We start from the raw sequence: 19,832 nt of genomic DNA, 5'->3' as shown, positions 1-19,832 counted from the left end.
CCCAGATCCTCTAAAGAGCATCCTGACCGGTTGCATCACTGCCTGGTATGGCAACTGCTCGTAAGGTGCTACAGAGGGTAGTGCGAACTGTCCAGTACATCACCAAGCTCCCTGCCATCCAGGACCTATACAATAGGTGGTGTCAGAGGAAAGCCCATAAAAGTGTCAGACTCCAGTCACCCAAGTTATAGACTGTTTTCTCTGCTGCTGCACGACAAGCAGTACCGGAGCGCCAAGTCTAGGACCAAAAGGCTCCTCAACAGCTTCTACCCCCAAGCCATAAGGCTTCTGAATAATTACTAAAATTGCCACCGGACAATTTACATGGAATCCCCCCTCCCTTTTGTACGCTGCTGCTACTCGATGTTTATTATCTATGCATAGTCACTTCACCCCCACCTACATGTACAAATTACTTCAACTAACCTGTACCCTCACAGACTGACTCGGTACCGGTGTCCCCTGTATATAGCCTCGTTATTCTTATTGCGTTACTTTTTACTATTACTTTTTATTTTAACTTTTTATTCTACTTGGTAAATATTTTCTTAACTCTTCTTGAACTGCACTGTTGGTTAAGGGCTTGTAAGTAAACATTTCACTGTGAAGTCTACACTTGTTGTATTCGGCGCATGTGACAGTTTGATTTGTGTGAAGCATGGAGGCCTGGGACACCATATGTTAAATTATATTGCTGGGCTGTCCGTTTAAGGCAAATTAGAGAATGGGTTGCTTACTGTGGAGTTATAATAGGAAAAAAAATCTATATTTATTTCTTGAACATTTATTCTATATTTTCTGCTGATTCACAAGGCTCCTTATTCACTTAAAGATGCGGTAAGTCATGTCAGAAGTTAGCAGATTCTTTACTTACCAACAACAGCTGCAAATTCCAATAAAACTACATCACATTGATTTGTGATAGTTCTGAGCGATTAAGTGCTTGAGGTCTTAAAAAAAGGATAAAATGTTTTACATTAAATGCATTATGTATTGACAAAAAATGACAAATGTTAGTCCCACAAAATGTGGAAATAGTCAAGGGGTGTAAATACTTTCTGAAGGCACTGTAATAAACATTTCGGTACCTTTGTGGACGGAATTCTTACTTTCTCAACTTTTAATTTCCTGGAAACAGAAGTAGGTTCGTTTTTCATATTGTGTAATTATGTGTGGTGTATGAACTGTTTTTTTTTTTTACGGTGGTTGGTGTTGGTTTGTGTGCATCTACAGTCGTGGCCAAAAGTTTTGAGAATGACACAAATTAATTTCCACAATGTTTGCTGCTTCAGTGTCTTTAGATATTTGTGTCAGATGTTACTATGGAATACTAAAGTATAATCCAAGCATTTCATAAGTGTCAAAGGCTTTTATTGACAATTACATGAAGTTGATGCAAAGAGTCAATATTTGCAGTGTTGACCCTTCTTTTACAAGACCTCTGCAATCCGCCCCGGCATGCTGTCAATTAACTTCTGGGCCACATCCTGACTGATGGCAGCCCATTCTTGTATAATCAATGCTTAAAGTTTGTCAGAATTTGTGAGTTTTTGTTTGTCCACCCGCCTCTTGAGGATTGACCACAAGTTCTCAATGGGATTAAGGTCTGGGGCATTTCCTGGCCATGGACCCAAAATATTAATGTTTTATTCCCCGAGCCACTTAGTTATCACTTTTGCCTTATGGCAAGGTGCTCCATCATGCTGGAAAAGGCATTGTTGGTCACCAAACTGTTACTGGATGGTTGGGAGAAGTTGTTCTCGGAGGACGTGTTGGTACCATTCTTTATTTATGGCTGTGCTCGTAGGGAAAATTGTGAGTGAGCCCACTCCCTTGACTGAGAAGCAACCCCACACATGAATGGTCTTAGGATGCTTTACTTTTGGCATGACACAGGACTGATGGTAGCGCTCACCTTGTCTTCTCCGGACAAGCTTTTTTCCGGATGCCCCAAACAATCTGAAAGGGGATTCATCAGAGACAATGACTTTACCCCAGTCCTCAGCAGTCCAATCCATGTACCTTTTGCAGAATATCAGTCTGTCCCTGATGTTTTTCCTGGAGAGAAGTGGTTCTTTGCTGCCCTTCTTGACACCAGGCCATCCTACAAAAGTCTTCGCCTCACTGTGCGTGCAGATGCACTCACACCTGCCTGCTGCCATTCCTGAGCAAGCTCTGTACTGGCGGTGCCCCGATCCCGCAGCTGAATCAACTGTTAGGAGATGGTCCTGGCACTTGCTGGACTTTCTTGGGCGCCCTGAAGCCTTCTTCACAACAATTGAACCACTCTCCTTGAAGTTCTTGTTGATCCGATAAATGGTTGATTTTAGGTGCAATCTTACTAGCAGCAATATCCTTGTCTGTGAAGCCATTTTTGTGCAAATCAATGAGGATGGCACATGTTTCCTTACAGGTAACCATGGCTGACAGAGGAAGAACAATGATTCCAAGCACCACCCTCCGTTTGAAGCTTCCAGTCTGTTATTCGATCTCAATCAGCATGACAGAGTGATCTCCAGCCTTGTCCTCGTCAACACACACACTTGTGTTAACGAGAGAATCACTGACATGATGTCAGCTAGTCCTTTTTGTCGCAGGGCTGAAATGCAGTGGCAATGTTTTTGGAGGATTCATTTCATTTGCATGGCAAGGAGGGACTTTGCATTTAATAGCAATTCATTTGATCACTCTTCATAACATTCTAGACCATATGCAAATTGCCATCATACAAACTAAGGCAGCAGACTTTGAAAATTAATATTTGTGTCATTCTCAAAACTTTTGTCCACGACTGTATAGTGTGTAACAGGATTTTCTCTCCCTCGTCTGTGCCTGTAGGAGCCCCCCTAAAGGTGTGTCCCCAGGGCTACTCATGCTGTACCCTGGAGATGGAGGAAAAGCTGAGCCAGCAGAGCCACTCAGACCTGAAGGCCCCCATCTCCCAGCTCAGCTCCAACCTACAGAGCACCTTCAAACAGAGGCACAGCCACTTTGATCGTAAGGGAGAGATCGAGACACATGCCCACACACACACACCTACCTTCCTACTGTATCAGTCCATTTATGTCCCACCTGCCTGTGCGCTGGCTGCCTGCAGCAGAGACACCCAGTCTACCTGTCTGTTGGCAATTACACCTGTCTCTCAACGTCTGTCACTGCCCCTCTGGCCAATCCCCTCTCCCATGCCTTACCCTACACTCTGGGGGGAGAGAGGTACACATGCTCCCAGACAGACCACAAGCTCACCCAGAGCCAGTCTTCTTTCCCTTAACACACTCCCTGTTCTCTCTCTCTCTCTCTGTGTGTGTGTGTGTGTGTGTGTGTGTGTGTGTGTGTGTGTGTGTGTGTGTGTGTGTATATCCTGATCGAGTTTCCACTGCCTGCCCTATTGTGGGTGACATGGGAGCATGTGACAATGCTGAGTCACAGACGAATGGAAACGGGACAGTTTTGTATTTATTATGGATACAAGGTAGCAGCTACTCTTCCTGGGGTCCAGCAAAATTAAGGTAGTTATACAATTTTAAAAACATTACAGTACATTCACAGATTTCACAACAGTGTCCCCTCAGGCCCCTACTCCATCACTACCACATATCTACAGTACAGAATCCATGTGTACGTGTGTGTATAAGACTTCCGAGTGGCACAGCGATCTAAGGCGCTCAGTGCTAGAGGCGTCATTACAGATCCTGGTTTGATTCCAGGCTGTATCACTACCGGCCGTGATTGGCAGTCCCATAGGGCGGCACACAATTGGCCCAGCGTCGTCCGGGTTAGAGTTTGGCCGGGGTAGGCCGTCATTGTAAATAAAAATTTGTTCTTAACTTAGTTAAATTTGTTCTTAACTTAGTTAAATGAAGGTTGAATGAAAAATATATATAAAGTCCTCTCACTGTCAACTGCGTTTATTTCCAGAAAACTTAGCTTAACATGTGTAAATATTTGTATGAACATAAGATTTAACAACTGAGACATAAACTGAAAAAGTTCCACAGACATGTGACTAACAGAAATGGAATAATGTGTCCCTGAACAAAGGAGGGGGGGGTCAAAATCAAAAGTAACAGTCAGTATCTGGTGTGGCCACCAGCTGCATTTAGTACTGCAGTGTATCTCCTCCCCATGGACTGTACCAGATTTGCCAGTTCTTGCTGTGAGATATTACCCCACTCTTCCACCAAGGCACCTGCAAGTTCCCGGACATTTCGGGGGGAATGGCCCTAGCCCTCACCCTCCGATCCAACAGGTCCCAGACGTGCTCAATGGGATTGAGATCCGGGCTCTTCGCTGGCCATGGCAGAACACTGACATTCCTGTCTTGCAGGAAATCATGCTGAGTGTCATGTCAGGATGAGCCTGCAGGAAGGGTACCACATGAGGGAGGAGGATGTTTTCCCTGTAACGCACAGCATTGAGATTGCATGCAATGACAACAAGCTCAGTCCCTCCATCTCCAAATCGATTCTGCTCCAGAGTACAGGCCTCGGTTTAACGCTCCTTCGTTCGATGATAAACGTGAATCAGACCATCACCCCTTGTCCGACAAAACCGCAACTTGTCAGTGAAGAGCACTTTTTGCCAGTCCTGTCTGGTCCAGCGACGGTGGGTTTGTGCCCATAGGTGACATTGTTTCCGGTGATGTCTGGTGAGGACCTGCCTTACAACAGGCCTACAAGCCCTCAGTCCAGCCTCTCTCAGCCTATTGCGGCCAGTCTGAGCACTGATGGAGGGATTATACGTTCCTGGTGTAACTCGGGCAGTTGTTGTTGCCACCCTGTACCTGTCCCGCAGGTGTGCTGTTCGGATGTACCGATCCTGTGCAGGTGTTGTTACGCGTGGTCTGCCACTGCGAGGACGATCAGCTGTCTGTCCTGTCTCCCTGTAGCGCTGTCTTAGGCATCTCACAGTACAGACATGGCAATTTATTGCCCTGGCCACATCTGCAGTCCTCATGCCTCTTTGCAGCATGCCTAAGGCACGTTCACACAGATGAGCAGGGACCCTGGGCATCTTTCTTTTGGTGTTTTTCAGAGCCAGTAGAAAGGCCTCTTAGTGTCCTAAGTTTTCATAACTGTGACCTTAATTGCCTACCGTCTGTAAGCTTTTAGTGTCTTAAAGACCGTTCCACAGGTGCGTGTTCATTAATTGTTTATGGGTCATTGAACAAGCATGGAAAAAAGTGTTTAATCCCTTTACAAGGAAGATCTGTGAAGTTATTCATTTTTACGAATTATCTTTGAAAGACAGGGTCCCGAAAAAGGGACGTTTCTTTTTTTTGTTGAGTTTATGTATGTGTATGTATTCACAATATATTGGTGAACATATCGGAATCGGACGATATTATATAAAAATGACCAAAAAAATTAGCTTTTCTTTAAAAAACAACAGCGTACAAACAAATACATGCATGCATACATACATACAGTGGGGAGAACAAGTATTTGATACATTGACGATTTTGCAGGTTTTCCTACTTACAAAGCATGCAGAGGTCTAATTTTTTATCATAGGTACATTTAACTGTGAGAGACGGAATCTAAAACAAAAATCCTGAAAATCACATTGTATGATTTTTAAGTAATTCATTTCCTTTTTTATTGCATGACATAAGTACTTGATACATCAAATGCAGAACTTAATATTTGGTACAGAAACCTTTGTTTGCAATTACAGCGATCATACGTTTCCTGTAGTTCTTGACCAGGTTTGCACACACTACAGCAGGGATTTTGGCCCACTCCTCCATACAGACTTTCTCCAGATCCTTCAGGTTTCGGGGCTGTCGCTGGGCAATACAGACTTTCAGCTCCCTCCAAAGATTTTCTATTGGGTTCAGGTCTGGAGACTGGCTAGGCCCCTCCAGGACCTTGAGATGCTTCTTACGGAGCCACTGCTTGGTTGCCCTGTCTGTGTTTCGGGTCGTTGTCATGCTGGAAGACCCAGCCACGGCCCATCTTCAATGCTCTTACTGAGGGAAGGAGGTTGTTGGCCAAGATCTCGCAATACATGGCCCCATCCATCCTCCCCTCAATACGGTGCAGTCGTCCTGTCCCCTTTGCAGAAAAACATCCCCAAAGAATGATGTTTCCACCTCCATGCTTTACGGTTGGGATGGTGTTCTTGGGGTTGTACTCATCCTTCTTCTTCCTCCAAACACGGCGAGTGGAGTTTAGACCAAAAGGCTCTATTTTTGTCTCATCAGACCACATGACCTTCTCCCATTCCTCCTCTGGATCATCCAGATGGTCATTGGCAAACTTCAGACGGGCCTGGACATGCGCTGGCTTGAGCAGGGGGACTTTGCGTGCGCTGCAGGATTTTAATCCATGACGGCGTAGTGTGTTACTAATGGTTTTCATTGAGACTGTGGTCCCAGCTCTCTTCAGGTCATTGACCAGGTCCTGCCGTGTAGTTCTAGGCTGATCCCTCACCTTCCTCATGATCATTGATGCCCCACAAGGTGAGATCTTGCATGGAGCCCCAGACCGAGGGTGATCTTGAACTTCTTCCATTTTCTAATAATTGCGCTAACAGTTGTTGCCTTCTCACCAAGCTGCTTGCCTATTGTCCTGTAGCCCATCCCAGCCTTGTGCAGGTCTACAATTTTATCCCTGATGTCCTTACACAGCTCTCTGGTCTTGGCCATTGTGGAGAGGTTGGAGTCTGTTTAATTGAGTGTGTGGGCAGGTGTCATTTATACAGGTAACGAGTTCAAACAGGTGCAGTTAATACAGGTAATGAGTGGAGAACAGGAGGGCTTCTTAAAGAAAAATGAACAGGTCTGTGAGAGCCTGTATGTATGTGTGTGTGTATATATGTGTATGTATGTATGTGTGTGTGTGTATATATGTGTGTATATATATATATATATATATATATATATATATATATATATGTGTGTGTGTGTGTGTGTGTGTGTGTGTGTGTATATATATATATATATATATATATATATATATATATATATATATATATATGTGTGTGTGTGTGTGTGTGTGTGTGTGTGTGTGTATATATATATATATGTATGTGTATATATGTGTGTATATGTGTGTGTGTGTGTGTATATATATGTGTGTGTGTGTGTGTGTGTATAGATAGATAGATATAGATATATATATACACACACACACATATATATATACATACATACATATATACACACACACATATATACACACACGTATGTAGTTATTATATTACACATTGATTACACTAGCACTTGTATTTCATATGTCGATTCATCGATACGTATGCTATGATGCTGGTAAAGTTTTCACGCGCACCTACAGTGCTTGTCTTAAAAAAAGATGGCTAGCTCATGGATGCAAACAATACTCTTCCCCAAAAACATAGCAAAACGACATCTGTTTCAGTAGCTATAGTTAGCTAGATAACTATATAGCTAGGTGTCTTTATTTAAAATAACCCTAATTTATAAGACAGTTCTTATTTGATTAATGGTGGTCGGACCCATCTATGTGAAGCTAGCCACAATAAGGATTAGCCACAATAGTGGACTTTGCAGTTAGCCTTCAAAATAAAAGTATGTGAATACAAATAGTAGAATTATCCCATAATTGAATAGATCATGCTAAACGAGGTTGGAATGTTGTTATACAAAATCAACAAAAAACTATTTATAAAAGTCTACTCAGTGACACCCAGAGATCATTAGCGTTGTAGCGCTTATTGCGGGACTCAAACAACTGTTAATTGAGCCACATTTCTCAACCTATGTGTATTGAACACTATTTCCGAGGAAAAACCATACTACGTGGATGTTTTGAAGTCTGATAACTCTGACGAGACAATAGCTTGGGTATTGAGTAGACTGACACCCCATTTCATTGAATGGTGACTTTAAAACCTTTAGAATTTACTGGCTGTGATAGGATGGCTCAACATTGAAGTTACTCGACAATACTAACCTAATTGACAGCGTGAAAAGAAGGAAGCTTGTACAGAATAAGAAATATTCCAAAAAACACATCCTGTTTGCAACAAGGCACTGAAGTAATACTGAAACAAATATGAAAAATCAATTCACTTGTTGTCCTGAATACTCCCTCTCCCCTCCCCTCCCATCCTCCCTCTCGCTCCCCCCTCGCTCTCTTGCTCGCTCCCCCCCTCGCTCTCTTGCTCGCTCCCCCCCTCGCTCTCTTGCTCGCTCCCCCTCTTGCTCGCTCCCCCCCCTCGCTCTCTTGCTCTCTCCCCCTCTCCCCCTCGCTCTTGCTCTCTCCCCCCTCCTCTCTCGCTCTCTCGCTCTCTCTCTCGCTCTCTCTCTCGCTCTCTCTCTCGCTCTCTCTCTCGCTCTCTCTCTCGCTCTCTCTCTCAGCTCTCTCTCTCCTCTCTCTCTCGCTCTCTCTCTCGCTCTCTCCTCTCGCTCTCTCTCGCTCTCCTCTCTCGCTCTCTCTCGCTCTCGCTCTCGCTCCCTCTCTCGCTCTCTTTCTCTCTCTCCCTCCCTCCCTCGCTCTCTCTCTCTCCCTCCCTCCCTCCCTCCCTCCCTCCCTCTCCCTCCTTCCTCGCTCGCACTCTCTCCCTCGCTCGCACTCTCTCCCTCGCTCTCTCTCTCTCCCTCGCTCTCTCTCTCCCTCGCTCTCTCCTCCCTCGCTCTCTCTCTCCCTCGCTCTCTCTCTCCCTCGCTCTCTCTCTCCTCGCTCTCTCTCTCCCTCGCTCTCTCTCTCCCTCGCTCTCTCTCTCTCCCCTCGCTCTCCCCCTCGCTCTCCCCCTCGCTCTCCCCTCGCTCTCCCCTCGCTCTCCCCCTCGCTCCTCCCCCCTCGCTCTCCCCCTCGCTCTCCCCCTCGCTCTCCCCCTCGCTCTCCCCCTCGCTCTCCCCCTCGCTCTCCCCCTCGCTCTCCCCCTCGCTCTCCCCCTCGCTCTCCCCCTCGCTCTCCCCCTCGCTCTCTCCCTCGCTCTCCCTCCCTCGCTCTCCCTCCCTCGCTCTCTCTCCCTCGCTCGCTCGCTCTCCCTCGCTCGCTCGCTCTCTCTCCCTCGCTCGCTCTCTCTCCCTCGCTCTCTCTCTCTCCCTCCCTCCCTCGCTTTCTCTCCCTCCCTCGCTCTCTCTCCCTCCCTCGCTCTCTCTCCCTCCTCGCTCTCTCTCCCTCCCTCGCTCTCTCTCCCTCCCTCGCCTCCTCCCCCTCCCTCGCTCTCTCCCCCTCCCTCGCTCTCTCCTCCCCCTCCCTCGCTCTCTCCCCCTCCCTCGCTCTCTCCCCCTCCCTCGCTCTCTACCCCTCCCTCGCTCTCTCTCCCTCCCTCGCTCTCTCTCCCCTCCCTCGCTCTCTCTCCCTCCCTCGCTCTCTCCTCCCTCCCTCGCTCTCTCTCCCTCCCTCGCTCTCTCTCCCTCCCTCGCTCTCTCTCTCCCTCCCTCGCTCTCTCCCCCTCCCTCGCTCTCTCTCTCCCCCTCCCTCGCTCTCTCTCTCCCCCTCCCTCGCTCTCTCTCTCCCCCTCCCTCGCTCTCTCTCGCTCCCCTCGCTCTCTCTCGCTCCCTCCCTCGCTCTCGCTCCCTCCCTCCCTCGCTCTCTCCCTCCCTCGCTCTCTCCCTCCCTCTCTCTCTCTCTCTCCCTCTCTCTCTCCCTCTCTCTCCCTCCCTCGCTGTGCTCTCTCTCTCTCTCTCTCTCCCCTCTCTCTCCCTCCCTCCCTCGCTCTCTCTCTCTCCCTCTCTCTCCCTCCCTCCCTCGCTCTCTCTCTCTCTCTCCCTCCCTCTCTCTCTCTCCCTCCCTCCCCTCGCTCTCTCTCCCTCCCTCCCTCGCTCTCTCTCCCTCCCTCGCTCTCTCTCTCCCTCCCTCGCTCGTTCTCTCTCACCCTCCCTCGCTCTCTCTCTCTCTCTCCCTCCCTCGCTCTCTCTCTCTCTCTCCCTCCCTCGCTCTCTCTCTCACCCTCCCTCGCTCTCTCTCTCTCACCCTCCCTCGCTCTCTCTCTCTCACCCTCCCTCGCTCTCTCTCTCTCACCCTCCCTCGCTCTCTCTCTCTCACCCTCCCTCGCTCTCTCTCTCACCCTCCCTCGCTCTCTCGCTCTCCTCGCTCTCTCGCTCTCTCGCTCCTCGCTCTCTCGCTCCTCGCTCTCTCCCTCCTCGCTCTCTCTCCCTCCTTCTCGCTCTCTCTTTCTCCCTCTCGCTCGCTCTCTTTCCCCCCTCCTTGCTCACACTCACCCCTCCCTCTCTCATCCCCTCCCTTTCTCTTTCGAGCTCCCTCTCACCCTCTCCCTACCTCGCTCTCTCTCGCTCTTCCCCCTCCCTCTCTCCCCACTCCTTCTCTTGATATCTCTACCCCTCTCTCTCTCGTGCTCACTCTTTACCCCCTCCCTCCCTCGTGTTCTCTCTATCCCCTCCCTCCTTCGCGCTCTCAATCGCTTGCCCTCTCTCTCCCTCTCTGTGGCTCCCCCTCCCTCTTACTCTTTAGCTCTCCCTCTCACTCACTTTCTCTCCCCTTCCCTCTCTCCCCCTTCCTCTCATTCCTCTCTCGCTCTCTCTCCCTCTCCCCTGATCTATCTCCCTCTCTCTCTCGCGCTCGCTCCCTACCTCTGGCTCGTGCTCTCTTCCCTCTGTCTCTCTTGATCTCTCAGTTCAATTCAATTTAAGGGTTTTATTGGCATGGGAAACATGTTTACATTGCCAAAGCAAGTGAAAAAGATAATAAACAAAAGTGAAATAAACAATTACATTTTTTTACAGTAAACATTACACTCACAAAAGTTCTAAAAATAATATAAATTGCTCGCTCTCGTTCTCTCTCGCTCTCTTCTTCCCTCGTGCTCTTTTTCTCTCACTCTCCCTCCCTCTCCCCCTCCTCTCTTCTCTCTCCCCATGCAAAGACTAATTTGCACAAATAGGGTGCAATTACTGCCTGGACTGGGACATGGAGGGACAGGGTTTAGTGTGGTGGAAGGGAAGGTGGGATGTTCAGTTGTCCTTATAGGATGAAGGGGAGGGAGGCGTGCAAAGGGGATTGGTCAGCTCCTCTGTTGAGGTGATGGATTGGGCCCAACATCAGTGTTTCATACTTCAGGGACAGCAGGAGGAACATATGGAAATAGCAACAAAGCAAGTCACTGAGGCATAAGAAAGCCCTACTTCACAGAGGAAGGACAACATTCTTCCAGGCCCTCTTTGTCTAACAAGATTCTTGCTGTCAGGATCTAGTCAGATTCTCAAACAAACATACACACATATACTGCCTCATACGTCCTTAGTGTTTCCCTACACACTATGCTCTCTCTCCTGTAACCTTTCACCTACATTTTCCTTAACCAATGGCTGAGCAGCAGGGATGTTTTTTGATAGAAAACTGTAAGGGAGTGTGTGTGCTGCTCCATGGCCTAGCTGATGGCTGACTGCTGGCTGTTGTCATAAACTGTTTTCAATGATGAAGCAAGATGCCTTTGTAATGCTGCTTTCATACTAGAGGCCTTAACTTCAGCCTGAGAAACACACTCAACTCTAATCAATCTTTAAAAAGTACCAGAAGTTACAACTAGAAGGGAGTTTTGTGCTACCTTGTGGTACTCTATTCCCCAGTAGCATATACGTCTTTGCCAGGGAGAATGTATTGGCTGTGAAGTGGTGGTACTTGGTACTGGTACCCCTTGTATATTGCCAAGTCATTGTTACCCATTGTGTCTTTTATTACGTGTTTTACTTTTATTTTATTTCTCTATTTTCTTTCTCTCTGCATTGTTGGAAAGGGCCCATAAAGTAAGCAGCTAACTGTTACATGCTGACTATACAGGGCACGCGCGTGCGTCCGCCATCGAGCGCATGTTGATTTTGTCCATCCACACCAGAAGCGATCAGGACATCTAGGTTGAAATATCAAAACAAACTCTGAACCAACTATATTCATTTGGGGACAGGTCAGAACACATGAAACATTCATGGACATTTAGCTAGCTTGCTTGCTGTTGCTAGCTAGCGAGCTAGCTACTTTTTCCTGGGATATAAACATTGGGTTGTTATTTTACCTGAAATGCACAAGTTACTTTTTTTCTGCGTCTTTGTAGAATTTGGACCCATTTTGAGTCACACAAAATTGTGTGTTCTCTACTCCAACAATGAATCCACAGATAAAAGGGGAAACCTAGTTAGTTTCTAGTAATCTCTCCTCCAGTCTAATTCTTCTGTGGACTTTATATGGCAGTTGGCAACCAACTTTGACTGGAGTGTGGACCTCAGTTTATCTTTCAATCCTAAAAACCATTGAGGAGATGGGAGAGGCGGGACTTGCAGCGCATCAAAAATAGAACCAAGTTCTATTTTAACGCCTGGCTATGCAGATGCTCGTTGACACGCGGGAGCAGTTTGGATGAAATGATTCAATAAAATGTATGTGTACATTTATTTTGCAACGCTGGCGGTGTGGTCAGCATGTTAGTCCACACCTGCTGTTTATGAAGCATGAGACTTATAAAATTAGATTTGACTTAGTATGGCTGCATAGAATGGAAGAGGTGTAAGAAGAGAACTGATAGGGCCTGTCCTACCCTCTACCAACTCCTCCTCCACCTCCCATCCCTTCTTTCAGACTTTAAACTTGTGGCAACTATGACATTCCAGAGTGGGGGGTGGTCAGAATAACCTTTTTGTTTTAATTTCTGTCAATGGAGCGTGGAGCTTGGTGCCCTCTCCCCTGTCTTTGTGTGGGGGTGTGTGGCCATGCTGGGAGGTAAATGGAAGGGCTGCAGTGTTTCCGGTATCCTTGGCAACACAGCGGGGATTTGGAGTTAAAAAAAAGCTCTCCATTTAAACGGCACCAAGCCACCTCCACCCTGTTTATCTTTTTAGTGTGCCGGAATTGACAGCGCCGAATCAAATTTTATTTGTCACATGCACCGAATACAACCTTACAGTGAAATGCTTACTAACAAGCCCTTAACCAACAATGCAGTTTAGTGATGCACCGATATGACATTTTTGTCCAATACCGATATCTGAAATTTTCCTTGCCAAAAAAAACAATACCGATATTTAAAATTTTGCGGCCTTTTAAGCATTCTAGTACAGTTAAATAGTTCACACACACACATGGACGCAGAGGTCTAAGGCACTGCATCTCAGTGCAAGAAGCGTCACTACAGTCCCTGGTTCGAATCCAGGCTGTATCACATCCAGCCGTGATTGGGAGTCCCATAGGGCGGCCCACAATTGGCCCAGCGTCGTCCGGGTTTAGCTGGGGTAGGCCGTCATTGTAAATAAGATTTTGTTCATAACTAACTTGCCTAGTTAATTTAAGGTTACACACACACACACACACACACACACACACACACACACACACACACACACACACACACTGACCAAAACATTATTTTGTTGGCATTTACATATGTCCCCATTACCAGTAAAACATAATCAAAACCTATTTCTTTCACTTACTATGACTGCACGTCACATAATGATCGAACGCGTTCATTAATTGTTTACGTAGTTATTTTATTACACAATCACTCGTATTTCATATGTCACATCGATTCATCGATGCGTATGCTATGATGCTGGTTAAGTTGCTAGCTCATGGATGCAAACAATGTTCTTCCCTAAGCATAGCAAAACGACATCTGTTTCAGTAGCTATAGTTAGCTAGGTGTCTATCTAAAATAACCCTAATTTATAAGACAGTTCTTATTTGATTAATGGTGGTCGGACCCATCGATGTGAAGCTAGCCACAATAAGGATTAGCCACAATAGTGGACTTTGCGTTTAGCCTTCAAAATAAAAGTATGCCATTGACAGTGACATTGACATTGACAGACAAATGAATACAAATAGTATAATTATGTCATAATTGAATTATCATGCTAAACGAGGTTGGAATGTTATATAAAATCAACAAAAGACAATAATTTGTTAATTTGACAATCTGTTGAAATCACACTGGATGTATTATACTTTAGCATTGCATTGGGGGCATACTTATTTCACTGTACAGCCTTACCTATGGATTGTGGATCAATGACATGGGGTATCGTCTACTCAGTGACACTCAGAGAACATTAGCGTCGTAGCTCTTATTGTGGGACTCTGAAACAACTGAATTGAGCCACATTTGTCAACCTATGTGTATTGAACACTATTCTTGAGGAAAAACAATACTGTGTGGATGTTTTGAAGTCTCATAACTCTGAGGAGACAATAGCTTGGGTATTGAGTAGACTGATACCCCATTTCATTGATCCCCCAATCCTTAGGTAAAGCTGTACAGTGCAATATGAATGTCAATACACACAGTAGGCTGACTGGGGAGGTGATTTCACACAGTCACAGTCTCGCGATAAGAGCTACAACGCTAATATTTGCGTAAACTCTTCTCAGTTGTGTTCTGTGGGTGTCACCGAGTAGACTGACACCCCATTTCATTGCTTCACATTCCAACCTTGTTTAACATTATCTAGTTTAACATATATGGCATGATTCCACCAATTGTAACCTTCTGCATCACTTTCAAAGAGGTACTTTTATTTTGATGGCAAACTGCAAATTCCACTACTGTGCCTAATCCTTATTCTGGCTAGCTTCACAACACATAACCCGGTCTGGTCGAACCTCACTAGCCAGATGAAGCTAGCTGGCTGCTTATAATGTTAGCTTTGGGCAACAGGGTTAAGTAGATGGTGAGCGATTTATTTTCATGAACTGAAGTTCAATTTCAATAGGTGAACAGAAGTGGCTACCAAGCTAATACTTACAAGGATGCCTAAATGATTGCTAAGAATAATTAAAATGACTGCAGTTTGTACTGGTCATTGTTTTCAGGCTGGTTGTATTGGTGCTAGCTAGGTACCAAGCTAAAGCTAGCTAGCTACCCCAGAAGTTGCGGTCGAACAAATAATGCTTTATTACCAACGTTGTATTGTAAACACATAGTTCGTTGCCGGTGTTTGCTTGTTTGCAGACTTTTTTGTACAGCTTTGACAGTGCTACTGATAGTAGTGGTGGCGCTTGGCTTGCATGTGGTATGCATGCAAGCCAAGGCGGTATGCAAATTGGAGTGGGTTTAGGGTTTCTGGGATAATGGTGTTGTGAGTCATGACCAGCCTTTCAAACCACTAAATGGCTACAGACGTGAGTGTTACGGGTCGGTAGTCATTTAGGCCGGTTACCTTAGTGTTCTTGGGCACAGGGAGTATGGTAGTCTGCTTGAAACATGTAGGTATAACAGACTCAGTCAGGGAAGGTTGAAAATGTCAGTGAAGACACTTGGCAGTTGGTTAGCGCATGCTCTGCGTACACGTCCTGGTAATCTGTCTGTCCCTGCGGCCTTGTGAATGTTGACCTGTTTAAAGGCCTTACTCAAATCGGCTACAAAGAGCGCCATCACACAGTCGTCCAGAACAGCTGATGTTCTCATTCATGCTTCAGTGTTGCTTGCCTCAAAGCAAGCATAGAAGTAATTTAGCTCGTCTGGTAGGCTCTTGTCATTGGGCAGCTTGCGGCTGTGCTTCTCTTTGTAGTCTGTAATAGTTTGCAAGCCCTGCCACATCTGACGAGCGTCGGAGCCAGTGTAGTACGATTCAATCTTAGTCCTGTATTGACGGTTCTGGTTGGGGTATGTACGTACAGTCAGTGTGGGGATGATGTCATCTATTCACTGTGATTAGAACAATTACATATTTACCTGATTTGTTTGATATTAATAGTTAGCAATTAATAATTAGCAAATAGTAGGACATTTCTGTAATGTTTAATTCTGTGTTTCTGTAATGAGATGGTTTCCACTCTAGCTTTATGCATGCAGTTAGTCTGCTATGACTTGATGATAAAAACCTAACTGCTGGTATTCCATAGATGGAGATGGAGAGAGCCTGGAAGAGTTTAGAACAATGCCTAATTTTCTCATCTTCCTAGCATCTGGGAAACTTAGCCGGGTTGGAAGTAAAACAATATCCCATGCAAATAAGCAGGAGATGGTCCAAGGTGGCTTATGGGAAGGTTGGAACCAGGCAGACTAAGCATTTTTAGGTCCTAAATAACATATGTTTTTTTCATTAAGCACTCGACAAAACACTTTCAAGTGTGGGGTCGAAGGTTTCATTATTGCAATAATGAATCAATATTAAATAACAACGATTGTTTGAAGAAATGACAAAGTCTCTGTCAGTACTGAATTTCCACAACATTTTTGGCGACAAGGAGGAAATCTGCAACCTCACCTGTTGACCTCTCCTGAAGATCTGGGTAAACTGTGCACAGGGGATCAGAAAATTTGATCTCTGGGTAAACCATGCTTATTATTGAGCAGCTGGACCCGCCTATGATCTGAGAGGTAGCGGGCATGGATGGATACCAGATTTCGGACAGAGTACTGAGAGAGGTCGGCTTGGACAATCTATCAATAAGTGATGAAATTCTAAAGAAAAATAATAAAAACATAAAAGCCCCTGTTGAGGGTATGCTCAGAGCGAGATCTTCCTTAAGAGGCCACAGCTGAGGTAACTAGCAGGACTGAGTTGAGTTGATGAGTGTTCTTAAGTGAGGTATCCTTGGGCATAATTGTTAATTAGCCAGTTGCGGGCAACCAAAAGTCCAGATCCGTGGTACTGAGTTGATCACAGTAGGACTGAGGTTATTGTGGAGTGAAGGACTGGAGCGTGGGTGATCTTGCGAGAGAACTCGGCTTGGTGAAGCTCATTGAACGAGGGACTAGGGTGCAGGTGACGCCTTGTGAGGGCATCTGGCTTGGTGAAATTCAAATTATAACGTGTACTGTTTGATAAATGAGGTAAACAGGTATGCCCAGGGTTACTCTTTATGAAGCCAGTGACTGATGTGGTGTACTACTCAATGTCATCAGAAGAATCCCGGAACATATTCCAGTGTGCTAGCAAAACAGTCATGTAGCTTAGCATCTGCGTCATCTGACCACTTCTTTATTGACCGAGTCACTGGTGCTTCCTGCTTTAGTTTTTGCTTGTAAGCAGGAATCAGGAGGATAGAATTGTGGTCAGATTTGCCAAATGGAGGGAGAGCTTTGTACACGTCTCTGTATGGAGTAAAGCTGGTCTAGAGTTGTTTTCCCCTCTGGTTGCACATGCGACATGCTGGTAGAAATTAGGTAAAACAGATTTGTTTCCCTGCATTAAAGTCCCCTGCCACTAGGAGCCCGCCTCTGGATGAGCGTTTTCCTGTTTGCTTTTGACCGTATACAGCTCATTGAGTGCGGTCTTAGTGCCAGCATCAGTTTGTGGTGGTAAATAGACAGCTATGAAAAATATAGATGAAAATAGTGTGGTCTACAGCTTATCATGAGATACTTTACCTCAGGTGAGCAAAACCTCGAATTCCTTTCTATTAGATTTCGTGCACCAGCTGTTGTTTACAAATATACACAGACAGCCACCCCTTGTCTTAACGGAGGCGGCTGTTTTATCTTGCCGATGCAACATAAAACCTGCCAGCTGTGTGTTATTCATGTCGTTGTTCAGCCATGACTCGGTGAAACATAAGATATTATAGTTTTTAATGTCCCGTTGGCAGGATATACGTGATCATAGTTTGTCTGTTTTGTTATCCAATGATTGTACGTTGGCAAATAGGACTGATGGTAAAGGAAGATTACCCACTCGCCATCGGATCCTTACAAGGCACCCCGACCTACGTCCCGGATATCTCAGTCTCTTTCGCCTGCAAATGACGGGGATGAGGGCCTTGTCGGGTGTCTGAAATTCTTTGCGTCTGACTCATTAAAGATAAAATCTTCTTCCAGTACGAGGTGAGTAATCGATATCCTGATATCTAGAAGCTCTTTTCGGTCATAAGAGACGGTGGCAGAAACATTATGTTTCAAATAATGCGAAAAATCACACAATAGCACAATTGGTTAGGAGCCCGTAAAACGGCAGCCATCTCCTCCGGCGCCATTGTTAAGTTTGTGTGTGTGTGTGTTTGTCCTGGTGGCCGAATTCAGGAGTGTTTGGTGACTCCCTCAGAGATAGTATGGGAACTTTACATTTCAAAGCTTGGCAGAGGGCACACCGAGAAACTGCAGCGGACGTTTTGTGTTTACAAGGAAAAAGAAGGGGGAGAGAGAGGAGTTGATACAAAGAGAAAAGAGTGAAAGGGGTGTGCATGCTTGCACACATGTAAAAGTGAGAGAGGTTAAGCATTTTGCGTAGAGAGTCTGGAATGCTCATTTTGTTCAGATTAAGAAAGTGGTGGTGAGGCAAGTGAGGGGGTTCTTGGGAGAGGGGTGCTGTGTTATTTGGGGGGGGTGATGGACATTCCTCAGGATGAAGTAGGTTATTGTTCCCTGTCTCTACTGAAGAGAGCATTCTGAAGGAACTGAAAGCATTGGAGTGAGAGAGAGATGTGGGTGTGGAGGGGGATACAGGTCCCTATATGGAAGGGGAGGGAGAGGAGGGGTGGGCAGTAATCATATTGAAAGAGGAGCAGGGAGAAAGGAAAACGAATGGAATGTGACAACAGAAAATGCCATTGGTGGTCAGCGGCTTGATGTGGAGAGACATTGAATAGCAATGTTCTCTCGCTCTCTCGCCCTCTTACTCTCTCTCGGGCTCTCCCTCGCTCCGTCTCTCCCTCGCTCCGTCTCTCCCTCGCTCCGTCTCTCCCTCGCTCCGTCTCTCCCTCGCTCCGTCTCTCCCTCGCTCCGTCTCTCCCTCGCTCCGTCTCTCTCTCCCTCGCTCCGTCTCTCTCTCCCTCGCTCCGTCTCTCTCTCCCTCGCTCCGTCTCTCTCTCCCTCGCTCCGTCTCTCTCTCCCTCGCTCCGTCTCTCTCTCCCTCGCTCCGTCTCTCTCTCCCTCGCTCCGTCTCTCCCTCGCTCCGTCTCTCTCTCCCTCGCTCCGTCTCTCTCTGTCTCGCTCCGTCTCTCTCTGTCTCGCTCCCTCTCTGTCTCGCTTCTTCTCCCTCGGTCTTTCTCTCATCTCTGCTCCCTCTGCCGCTCTCCCTCTGCCGCTCTCCCTCTGCCGCTCTCCCTCTGCCGCTCTCGCTCTGCCATTCTCTCGCTCTGCATCTTCCTCTGCCGCTCTCGCTCTGCCATTCTCTCGCTCTGCATCTTCCTCTGCCGCTCTCGCTCTGCATCTCGCTCTGCCACACTGTCTCAATCAATTGAATTTCAATTTAAGTGCTTTATTGGCATGGGAAACGTATGTTAACATTGCCAAAGCAAGTGAAGTAGATAATAAACAAATGTGAAATAAACAATAAAATTAACAGTAAACATTACACTCACAAAAGTACCTAAAGAATAAAGGCATTTCAAATGTCATTATGTGCCAATAGTTACAAAAAGTACAAAAGGGAAAATAAATAAACAGAAATATGGGTTGTATTTGCAATGGTGTAACAAATCTTGCTGCTGTGATGGCACACTGTGGTTTTTCAACCAGTAGATATGGGGGTTTATCAAAATTGGGCTTGTTTTAAAATTCTTTGTGGATCTGTGTAATCTGAGGGAAATATGTGTCTCTAATATGGTCATAAATTTGGCAGGAGGTTAGGAAGTGCAGCTCAGTTTCCACCTCATTTTGTGGGCAGTGTGCACATAGCCTGTCTTCTCTTGAGAGCCAGGTCTGCCTACGGCGGCCTTTCTCAATAGCAAGGCTATGCTCACTGAGTCTGTACAGTCAAAGCATTCATTAAGTTTGGGTCAGGTATTCTGCCACTGTGTACTCCCTGTTTAGGGCCAAATAGCATTCTAGTTTGCTCAGTTTTTTTGTTAATTACTTGACATATTGGAAATAATTATCTTTTTGTTTTCTCATGATTTGGATGGGTCTAATTGTGTTGCTGTCCTTGTGCTCTGTGGGGTCTGTTTGTGTTTGTGAACAGAGCCCCAGGACCAGCTTGCTAAGGGGAGTCTTCTCCAGGTTCATCTCTCTGT

General features: G+C 46.1%; 1 protein-coding gene across 2 annotated transcripts in view; it reads left to right on the top strand.

Annotated features, from left to right (window-relative positions):
• Positions 1-19,832, top strand: part of LOC115160597 (glypican-4) — a 71,101-nt gene that overhangs the window by 37,431 nt on the left and 13,838 nt on the right. For both annotated transcript variants that reach the window (XM_029710789.1, XM_029710787.1), the window contains exon 2: positions 2,839-2,997. In XM_029710789.1, the coding sequence (XP_029566649.1) occupies positions 2,839-2,997 (159 nt within the window). The remainder of the gene's footprint in view (positions 1-2,838; positions 2,998-19,832) is intronic.

This window comes from Salmo trutta, chromosome 24 (assembly GCF_901001165.1).
Source record: "Salmo trutta chromosome 24, fSalTru1.1, whole genome shotgun sequence".
Lineage (NCBI taxonomy): Eukaryota > Metazoa > Chordata > Actinopteri > Salmoniformes > Salmonidae > Salmo > Salmo trutta.
The sequence above is the reverse complement of the archived record's forward strand: the minus strand, read 5'-3'. Positions and strand labels throughout refer to the sequence as shown.